Below are 11,125 nucleotides of genomic sequence, written 5' to 3' on the forward strand. Positions count from 1 at the left end.
CAGTTCCAAATTGGTGGAAAAGAAGGCGATTCTTCCATGTGTACAAGATAGCTGCTTTCCTTCTACCTTCTACCTTTTTTGCTCTTGTACTGCTACAGCTCCTGCATCAGCTCCATGCCCAGCATCGGTGGGGTAAAGGGCCTAATTTGGTCTTTCCGCTAGTGGTACTGATGCATATTGCAAAATCTGGCTTAAGGTACCAACATCAAGGGCATTGCCATCCTAATTCGGTGCCACCTATGACTTGGGGGTGGTCTGTTTTTTCTGACAGTGAGCAGTTGTAATGGTATGGTACCTCCTTCTGACAAGCCTCCTGTGGTCTGCTCCATTGGGATTCCAGTCTAAGCCAAAAACTTCCGGGTTTGGGCTTTTTAATGGTTGGAGTCTCCTCCCACATAGTGCCTGCTGACAGTGACAGAACAGGATCAATAACGAGCGCTACAGCTGTCACTGCTGCCTGTAAAGGCTTGCAGTTTCCATACTGGAAAAGGCCTTTCCTAAAGAGCCTAATCAATATGCTGCTGTGAGGTCTGTTCTCGTTTGCTATATATAATCCAGATACATACAAACTGCGTGTGTAGAGGGGGGAGAGGATGTGCCAGCCCTCTGCTATCACTGGCTGGGAGAAGGACACAGCTACCTCTTACTTTGCTCCCTCTCCTGCAGCTGCTGCTCAAGGATTGCTGCCACATCCTTTCCTTGCTCTATTAGCACTCTGCATGGGGACCAGCTCTGGGACTCCAGGGGAGCCAAATTCCTGCTGGTTCACTTCTAGGGTTCGATGGAGCACCTGTGACTCTCTCCTCTATGCACTTTCTGCTGTTGGTAGGTAACCTGCTTTCGGAGCCACACAGGTGGGAGGATGTCAAGCACTGCTCCATCAAAGAAGCCTTACCGCAAGGCACCCCCGCAGCATCGGGAAATCCGCCATGAGGTACCCATCATCCGGGATGACCAGGATGGAGTGATCTTGGCTGAACAGAGTCAGGTAACAGCTTGCCGGGTGGCAAAGGGCTTAACACCATTGCACCAGCAAACAGGGTTTAGTTATAACAAGGCAGGACAGCTCAAGCAGGCAGAGGGGTTTGAGGTTTGCAGCCTGAACTTCTCCTCATCATGGTCCCTGGAGTCCAGCAGTGAGAAGGAAGTGACAGGGTGCAAAGCAGAGTTGAACATCAAGAGCCAGACTGTCTTGCCAGCACTTCCTCATGGTGGGAAGATGGGGCAGCAAAGTGGAAGGCGGTGCCCGACCCGCAGTCATGGGCACCGCAGTAGATTTGTGAGCCGTAGCATGGAGACAGTTGTGGTGCCTGAAGATGAAAGACACCATCCCGCTTGCTCTTTCAAGAGCAGAAGCCTGGAACGCTCACTTATGTTTAAAGAGCCTCCTGAAGTCCTGACACCAAGGAAGTTTCAGGTCTCCTCTACCCACCTGCCTCTCAAAGGAATCCTGAAGCAGACCAACACAGGAGGCCCATGCCCTGAGAGCTTACGCAAGTCCCAGTCAGTGGAGACGCTTTCCCGTGGCCGCAGCTCGCGCAAGTACAGTGATCCTCAGCTCTGCCTCAGCCAACAGGAGAAGCAGTCACTGGAGCACAGCAGCAGCAGTGCCGCTGGCTCTGTCAAGCGCAGGGAGAAGATCACGGAGGAAAAACTGCAGTTCTCCAAATTCCTGGATGAGATTACCCAGCGGGTGCTGAGTCCCATCCGCTTGCGTTCACTGCGAGAGACCAGGGGAGCAGAACAAGACCAGAACTTTACCCTTCTCCCCAGAAGATCTGTGCCAGAAGGCCAAGGGGTTAAAACCAAGCGTGTAGCTGAAAGATCGCCCCGCCTGAGCAGAAGAAAAGCAGAAATTAAATGTGAGGAGCTGGGAATGGCTTCATGCCAGAGAAAGTGTTCTGTGGAGGCTGAGAGAGCTTCCAGACTAAGAAAGAAACCTGCCCTTGGGAGGAAAGACAGTAAGGGAAAACTCCTTTCCGTAGAGAGGAGGGTAGTAGATATGTGTCAGTATGAGCTGAAGCAGCTGGCAGACCTGGGGCTGGGAGGGACATCCTCCAGGCAGCAGCACTCACTGTCTTCTTGGAAAAGCAGTGCAGAGGGCAGAAGGGATGAAAGCAGTCCTCGTTCACAGCTACTACAGCCACACTATCTGTGCGTGAAACTTGGGCAGAAGAGTGCAGTGGAGCCGAACAACTCAGAGAAAGGATCCTTCTCCACTCCAACACGCTGGAGTCAGGAGGAAGGGCCTGCCCCATCTAAAGCCCCTGCTTCCCTCAGCCTTGCACTAAACAAGGTAGGTGCCAGGGCCACTGGCTTACAGACAGGGGTCTCACAAAAGCCAAAGCCCCTACCTGGATCTCATCTAGTCTGTAATGCCAGTGGGGAGAGTGAGAGCCTTTTGCCTGGTCACTAGTACCTGCTATGTATGTTTTTGTGGGGGCAGAGGCAGCAGTTGCTAGATAATTTTGCATTAATTACCTGATTGCCATGTGGGGTCAGGATGTGAAAAAAGAATGGGTTTATGCTTTGCCTTTAGGAATAGAAGAATGTATGCAGGTGGTAAGGATCATTCTTTTAAAGTGTGCATTGATGAAGGAAGCAGCCCTGTGATGTCTAAAGGCCAGGACTGGGGTGGTTTGCTTCTGTAATACTGTTAGCGGCTCAACAACCTCATCCACAACTGTCTGTGACATGGCCTCTCTGCCCAGAACTGGCTGTGACACTTAATGGACAACCTGAAGAATAGCAGCACTTTGGGTTTGTGCAGTGCTGTTAGTACCAAGCACCAAAAATAACCTATGGGCAGCCTGGGCTTTGTGAGAATGGTCACAGTCTTGGGCTTTCACAGAAAATATTTTGCTTCTGATGCTAATGAAATCTCTGCCAGCCATGCTGGCAGGCAGCAGCCATCTCACTGGTTAACACAGAGAGCGCAAAGGAAGTGAGAGTAGCTGAGGGGTGTGCTCTTGTCACGGTGCTGTATCCCCATGTTCTGTAGGTCCCTGCTCCAGCAATCTCTGGAGAACTTGCCCAGAACATTAATTTCTTTCACAGCTTTTTCTGACCTTTGGTGTTTGTTCTGCTATCCTAGAATAGTTACAGTGGCTGGTTTCAGGTCTGCAGGAAGGAACCCTTTTCACAGCCCAATCTGGGTGGTGGAAATGGTAGCACATTTTTCAGCTCCCAAATGATTCTCATTCTTTTTGTGGGGCTTCAAGGGTGTTGTGATTACTGTCATGACAATTTAATCATCAGTGTATTCTGGGCTGTTATATTCCTGCTACCCACTAACTGTGGTTGTGGAGGAAGCTGAAATACCAGCTAAGGTGGTGATATTACAGGAGATGCTGAGATTGCACCTTGGCAGAGTAAAGTTGCCTAACTTGTGTGGTGGTTTCTAGTCTAGCTCTTCTACGCTGAACCAGAACACATGGTCTGTCTCGGTATCAAATAGCTGAGCATTGTGTACAGATCCTGGAAGGGTTTAGTAACCAAGACTCTGCCCTTTAGGACAGTATGAGACACCAGCTCCTCCTTTGAATCTCATAGCTGTTTTCTTCCCTGTTCAGGAACCCTTGACGGATGCAGAAAGGATGAAGTAAGTGTCCTGCTCCCCCTTTATGCCTGTCATACTACAACTGTGTGGGTGCTGATTCCTCACATCCTTCCCTGTGCCACCTGCACAGTGAAGCCGGCTGGACCTGCAGGCTCCTCTCAGATCTTCAACCTTCTTGGGGCCATGTGGGCAAAGCTCTAGTCTGTGCCTTGCCAATCTCTGCCTTGTATATCTCTCCCTCTGGAGAGGGAGGGAACAGAGATCCTCAGTGTGGGTGCAGGCAGAAGAGTTGGTGGGTGTGAAAGAAAGTAGGAGGTGAAGCCTTTAATATAAGTGGAGAGAGGATTGCCTTTTTTAATGCTCTTGTTTTGGTGTAAGCCACCAGAAGCGGTATGCAGAAGCCTGCTGCTGACTGAGGGTGTGAGCTGAGCTCTTTACTAGTGGTCGTGTGGGGCACAGAAAACTGCTAGCACAGAGCTCCAAGCCATAATGAGGAGTAGGTTTGCACTGCCAAAGAGAAGCAAGCAGTGCTCTTCTGGGTTTCTCCAAGCAACTGAGCACAAAGGAATGAAAAATAACAGGAAATCATTCTGACCACGAAGCATGTCCTGGCTGGGGAGGAATGAAGCAGTTTGTGTTGGAATGGGATTGACTGGCAGCTGTGATCACATCTGTAAATGCACCCCACCACCTCTGCTTCTGGGATTAAGGCTGTATGGAATCCTCTTTCTGCCATATATTAAGGGGTGAGGGCTTTTGAACAGGTTCAGGGGAGATGAGTTTACTCTTTTTGCCTTCAACTCTTCTAACCTGGACTGTGATAAATTATTGACTGGGTTTCATTCACTAGTGAAGGACACAAGAGCTGCACAGCTCATCTGGCTAGTGGGCTTTATTCAAGCACTGTAACCAGAGAGGGAGCTGGGAGCCATGGCTGGCCAGCTGGTATGTGCTTCTTTGTCCCTGTCCCAAGAGAGTGTGAGTCTCTCTTTCCTGATAGAGATGCACCTCTCACTGCATGTTCTGGAGTCTCCTGCCACTTCAGTTCTTGACTTCATGGGGCCTCCATGTGGGGTCTCAGGCCCTAGAGCAAGGCAGCAGGGTGGAAGTGCTGGTGTGGAGTACCCTTTGTGCACTCAGTGGTACGTCGTTCCTGTGTGCCACAGGCTATTGCAGCATGAGAATGAGGAGCTGCGCCGCCGGCTGACATATGTGACTAACAAAATGGAGGCGATGGAGAGGGAGCTGGAGTCTGGTCAGGACTACCTGGAGATGGAGCTGGGCCAGAACCGTGAGGAGCTGGAGAAATTCAAGGACAAATTCCGTAGGTATGAAAAAGAAAACGGGAGTCAGAATGGGAGAGATCCCTCCCACCAAGGACTTGCTCAGCTGGCGTGAGCAGGCTATGCCCTGTTCTCTGAATCAAAACCATGCTGCATCCTCAGAAAGCGCATTCCTAGACTGTGGGCGAGTTAAAGGCTCTGCAGCCATTCCTTCCTCCAGGGTACAGTGTAGGAATTCTGCCAGTGTGAGGGACAGGGAATTCTTCATCTGTTCGATGGAAAGCAGGCTCCAGCTTGGATGGTTACTCAGCATGTGTGAAAGGAGCCACTGGTGGCTCCTTCTACACTCCATTCTCTTGATGGCTACAAAAGAATACATCACCACTTTACCTGGAAAGTACCTCAGTTAAAAATCAATGCCAGTCGCTGGTCACATGCTGATACATGACATACCTTGGAGGAGTCCTCCAAAGTCATTTATACCCTCCCCTGCAAGATCCTTTCACCCAGCCAACCTTATCTTGCCTCCAGTAACATGGGGCCTTACCTATGTGGCAGAGGTAAGGCATAGCTAATATACCTGGTTGTCTTAGTGCCAGTCTTTCTGTAGTTGTGGAGTTGGTGTTTTGCTTTGCAGCTGTGAAGAGGACTTGAGTAGGCACTTGAGATCCGTTCCCGTGTGTACAATCTTGTTTCTGTAGGTTGCAGAACAGCTACACTGCTTCCCAGAGAACCAACCAGGACCTGGAGGAGAAGCTGCATGCCCTGGTAAGTGCCCTATTAAGTAAGTACAGAGAGGAGGTGGAAGAGACTTGTGTGTTAGGAGCAGATGGGGTGAGGGGCACTGGCTTTACTCAGCAGATGTGGCAGTGGGTGAAGGGTGAGATTCTGGCCTTGACTATCTGTTCCCCATTCTTGCTAATGTCATGAACTGTTTTCTTTATTTACTGAGCCCATACTTGGTCATGCATGTGAGCTTTGGCTCCCCACAACACATAATTGCATGGTATTCCGTCATGTTGCTTCAGTCCCTCTCAAAATGCCAGGGATATGTCAGCCAGTCTTGGGGTGGTCATCCTGGGAGGACGGGAGCAGTCAGAACGGAAACAATGTGCGTATATGTCTGTTGTGTGCATTCATAACACTCATGGCTGTTTCTTTTCTCTCCCTCCCTCTCTCTCTCCTCCCCACGCTGCCGCTGGCACACGCTGGGCACACTCACCTCTCAGGCCTCTCTCAGCCAAAGCTGGATTTTTGCAGTTGCGTCTTTTCGTTTGTGTGTTTTTTCTTTCTCCTCTTTACGTGTTTCAGCCTGTTGGTTCCATTGTCAGTCCCACAAACACCACCCCAGATGGAGGGGCCCCGGCCCTCGTCCAGCCAAGGGCTCACCTGGTATCCAGCAGCTGCCCACAGATGCAGCACGTCCCAGCTTGCAGTGCTCCATCTGAAGAGTGTTTGACTCTAAGCCAGCTGGAGCATGGCGTGTTGGGAAGTGGTGCCCATAAGCTGTGGCACTGCACAAGATACAGATGGCTGTGAGCTTTGTTTGCTCCCTTTCCTTCCCCTTCCCAGCTGTGAGCAGGCAAGTTGAACAGCTGAGATGCTGATTGCCTCACTGTATCCCAGGATGAGATTTCTTTGGTTCTAGCACTTGAATTTCTTGAGTTTATATTCATTGTGCTGGTGCCTGAAGAGACTGTATATATGGAAAGCATTGTCCTACCTGACCCCCTTGTGTGTTGCTGTGCTGCACCCTGATGCACAGCTGGGCCCTGATCATCACAGTCTCAAGCGCCCTTGTGCAGTGTTGGAAGATCTTGAGTAGGGAATGGCTTGGTTGTTCTGAGCTGTTACCCCTCTCTACTATTACATCTGGGTCTCTATCAGCCCTGCATCTCAACTGTTAGGGACTCTAAAGAGGCAAGATTGTCTGCTTTAGGGAGGGCATTAACTGACCTCTAGGTGAAGCTATAAAGGTGCTTTTTCTTACTAGAGCAAGCCTTAAACACTTTAAAGATGATGCCCTCACCCTTCCAAAACCCCTTTTGTCCGTTCAGCACTGACTGCTGAATCTTCATGGGCAGTGTTCTTGTTCTGTTGCCCCAGAGAAGAGGGCTGGGTATCACAAGCTCAGAGGTCTTTGCTGCCAATGGCAGGATGGGATTGATTGTTCAAAACGACTAGTTTTCCACCAGGCACTGTGTGAACCAGGGCAGAGAGGAAACATGGTTGTGCTGTAGAAAGAGATACTGTGTTAAGGAGGTTTGAACTCAACCTGTTCTCTGTAGCTGTCCCCCTTGTCTGTCTGTCTGGAAGTTTTTGTGTCCCGGCTGAGCATGTCTTTGTGCTATGCTCGGGTGGAGGTGGGTGGTGAAGACAAGTGCTTCTCTTCTGGAGGGATTTACATCTGGTGTTCTTGCATCCCAGATTAAAAAGGCAGAGATGGACCGCAAGACACTGGACTGGGAGATTGTAGAGCTCACTAATAAATTGCTTGATGCCAAAACCACCATCAATAAACTGGAGGAACTCAATGTAAGTGTTAGTCTGCAAATGGCTGTGAAAGTCTGTGAGGTGTGGGCTTTTCCTCTTCTTGAAAGTTATTAGTGTAAAGAAGCATATGAGTGACTTCACTGTGTGTGAAAGTGTGGAAGCTGTGCACAGCAGTAGGGACAGACAAACAGAAAAGGGTCTGAGGGTTTGAGCAAAGAAGACCTGATCTTCAAGTCTGTATTGGCTCTTCTGAGTTTAGTTTCACCTGAGTCCAGGCTGTATCGGCAGAGGGGTCATTTACTCGAGTGCTGGGAGGAAGTTGATGCTTTTTCTACACCATTAATAGAGAAGTTCCTGGGTTTGCTGCTTGTTTCTATTAACTGCTCTCAACTCCCTCCGATCTGTCTGTTTGCAAGAGGGCAGTGTCTTCAGGCATGGTTGAGAGCTTTGGGATGGGATAGCAAATCTGGTGGGACTTCTGGAGACTATTAAAATCTCCTGAGGGAGAGAGTGTTGACACACTGACTGTATGTGTCTGGACAAGGACTGGAGTTTAAAGAACACCTTGACTGAGTTGTAAGAAAATACAAAGGGGTGTGGAAAAGAGGGAATGACAGGTGTCCTCATGAGTGATTCATCACATACCTCTTCCTGCTTCTGTGCAAGCAGCATCTGATCAGCTGGTGCATTTTTGGGTAAGAGATGGGTCCAGTCTAATACTGTTGCACACCTATGCCCTTCTTGCAGGAGCGCTATCGACAGGACTGTAACCTTGCAGTACAGCTGCTGAAGTGTAACAAGTCCCACTTCAGGAACCACAAGTTTGCTGATGTGAGTAGCAGTCCTGCTGAGGTGGGGAAGAAGGGCTCGTGGTCCTGCCTGCATCTTGCTTGCTTCAGCCTTCTCTGCAGGGCTGTTGGTCTCCTTCAGCCTCAGATAGAGGGTAGGGGAGGGCTCCTGTTCCCACTCCCACTGAGAAGCAGCACAGAGCCTCTGCCATCTCCTCTTTCACGCCAGCTCCATTTCACAGCTCAGCTAGGAGCTGTTATAAAAAGCACAATAACCTTGAATTTGATAGCCTGCTGGGTGCCTGATGGGAGCTGGCAGGAGGACAGACCTCTCTCTTACCCTGCTCTGTCCTCTTCCCTTCCTCACCTGTCCACATGGAAGGTCCACATGCCCAATAAGGAGTTGAGCTGCAATAGTCTGGCCTGGCTTCACTTCTTACTCTGAGGAGAAATGTGGGAGGCAGCATTCAGTGTGTCTTTTAGGCCTGAGTGGGAGAAGTTGGTACCAAATCATACTCCCCCTCGTGGAGTCTGTTCAGCTCATCCTGCCCTCAGGATAAGCAAAGATGGAGTTCAGGCCTTCCACATTAGTAGCATCACTTCTTCAGTTGGAAGTATCGTTCAGGCACCTAGCGCAGTGCTCTCTTTGCCGTACCCCCAGTCTCCATCCCTTCTTAGGTTCCTCTCAGCAAAACCACGTGCTTGTCTTTTTCAACTTAGCAGGTGACCAGTATGTCACCCTCCCCATTGTGTCTCAAATTAGCACTCTTGAGGTCAGTGTATCAGTTACTGCTCGGGTAACCTTGACCTCTCTCCCAGCTGTCTCTCCTCCCTGGAGCTTTGCATTCTGCCCCTCAGAGCATCGTGTCCCACGTGGCTTCACTGGCAGGGGGTTGGTGCTGAGCAGCTGTGCAGACAGCCTCACAGCCAGCTGTTGTCATGCAGTATCCCCCCTTTCCTCCTGCCTCTGGTGGGCCAGACCCTGAGAGAGAGCTCTGCTTTCCACTTCATGTGGTGCATGGATGTGGTGACCGAGGCGAGGGCAGCCTGGCAAGGTGATGGGGAGAGCTGTAGTGCCCATTTGCAGGAAAATGAGTAGTGCTGAGACCCCAGTCCTGCAGCTTTGGTAATAAACCCTGTGTTTGTCTCTCTGAAATGGGGAGAGTGAGGAAGTGGGATGAGTTGGTGAAAACAAGGGAAGGCATCGATTCTGCTCTGTGGGCAGGCTGCCAAGGCAGCATAGCTGCAGTAACTGCGTTCAGGGAGCACTGTGGATCCCAGCACTGGGGGCTGTTGAGTCGCTTCAGTGCAACCACCAGCTGATTTTCCACAGATCAATAGACCCCTTCCTAGCATGCGCTGCCTGAGCCTTTCTGTGCTCACAGGCTTGGGGGACTGAGCCCATGGGCCGTCTTTCTCTCTTTGCACAGCGGGGCCTGTGAACATGGCCTAGAAACATGACTAGTGTGACAGCTAGATCCTTGACAGTCGCCCATGGGGCAGGTTAGCTTTGGAAAGAGATGCCTTTCTCAAGGTGAAGTAGGTGACTGTTGGGGTCAAGATGAGGAGTACAAAGTACACGTGAAGGTTGGTTGGAGCAGGCAGGTTATTTGGGAGTGGTTTGCATGGCAGCCCACTTCTAATGCCCTTTCCCTTCTCCGTAGCTTCCCTATGAGCTGCAGGACATGGTCAATAAGCATTTGCACAGCACTCAGGAGTCCACAGGCCCTGGTCAAGAAGCAACCCACACATTGGCTCCATCTGATGTTGTTCCCACCTCGGTCATTGCCAGAGTCTTGGAGAAACCAGAATCTCTGGTTCTGAATTCAGCCAAGTCTAGCAGTGGCAGCTGTCCCATGGCTGAGGATGTCTTTGTGCACGTGGACATGAGTGGAATGCCTCCTGATGCCTGCAGCAGTGCAGGACAGTTGGGGAAGGAGGGAGGAGATGTAGGAAAACAGCAGAATGGTGGCTGCAAGCCTCAGAGCAGTGTGGAGAGTGTGCCAGAGGAGGTGCCTGCCTTTGAGAAGCTAAGCCCGTACCCTACACCATCACCTCCCCATCCGATGTACCCTGGGCGCAAAGTGATTGAGTTCTCCGAAGACAAGGTAAGGATCCCCAAGAACAGCCCCCTGCCCAACTGCACATATGCTACACGCCAGGCCATCTCCCTCAGCCTGGTGCAGAGCGAAGATGAGAGTTGCGACAGGCAGCGGACCCTCCCCAACAGCCCTGCCTCAGAAGGGCGCCGTTCGGCCTCCAGCTGCTCCTGTCAGCAGTCGCCCAAAGCAGCCCGGCCTCACGGCTCTTCCCAGAGCAGCCCGTTCAGCAGCCCCCCCCAGATCCCCAGCGCCTTCGCCAGCTCCGCCAGCTCCGAGGAGGACCTGCTGGCCAACTGGCAGCGCATGTTTGTGGACAAGGCTCCCCCCACCTCGGAGCGGGTGCTGATGAACCGCACGGCTTTCAGCCGCGACACAGCCCCCGAGCTCCAGAAGAGGTTCAGCCGCTCTATGCAGGAGCTGGGTAGAGCGGCCTCGGTTTATTCGGATGGTGAGGAGTCTGCACAGAGCTGCAGCTGGACTGTGAGCCGGGACTCGAGCGTGGAGACGGACAGCACTGAGTCCAGAGCCCGCAGGAGCCATTTCTCCTCAGACTATGGTACAGATTTCTCCCAGGATGAAGCTCAGAAGCTGTTGCAGGAAAGTGGTGGAGGTACTGCTGAGCCTGGAAGCCCCTCACCAGAGAAGCACAAGGACTATGTAGACCTTGGCTTGCCTGAGAGCCCAGCTGAGGAGAGAGAAATGTTGCTACAGGGAAGCAAGGAGAGCAACCAAGGAGGTGCCCAAGAAGAAAGTGGAGAAGGCAGGGTCAAGCCTCCCTTCAGTCGGCCACACCGCAGCCCCAAGAGGATGGGGGTCCACCACTTACATCGCAAGGACAGTCTGACGCAAGCCCAGGAGCAAGGCAACCTTCTTAGCTGAGGCAGGGCAAGAAGCAGCCAC

General features: G+C 51.4%; 1 protein-coding gene across 3 annotated transcripts in view; it reads left to right on the forward strand.

Moving 5' to 3' along the window:
- TJAP1 (tight junction associated protein 1) overlaps nt 1-11,125 on the forward strand; it is a 36,794-nt gene extending 25,669 nt beyond the window's left edge. For 2 of the 3 annotated variants that reach the window (XM_065679938.1, XM_065679940.1), the window contains exons 5-11: nt 830-988; nt 3,573-3,601; nt 4,726-4,887; nt 5,544-5,610; nt 7,270-7,377; nt 8,083-8,166; nt 9,788-11,125. In XM_065679938.1, coding sequence (XP_065536010.1) covers nt 863-988; nt 3,573-3,601; nt 4,726-4,887; nt 5,544-5,610; nt 7,270-7,377; nt 8,083-8,166; nt 9,788-11,104 — 1,893 coding nt within the window. In that variant the 5' untranslated portion in view covers nt 830-862 and the 3' untranslated portion in view covers nt 11,105-11,125. The other variant, XM_065679937.1, reaches the window with a different exon arrangement.

The sequence above is a fragment of the Lathamus discolor genome, chromosome 5, assembly GCF_037157495.1.
Source record: "Lathamus discolor isolate bLatDis1 chromosome 5, bLatDis1.hap1, whole genome shotgun sequence".
Taxonomy (NCBI): domain Eukaryota; kingdom Metazoa; phylum Chordata; class Aves; order Psittaciformes; family Psittacidae; genus Lathamus; species Lathamus discolor.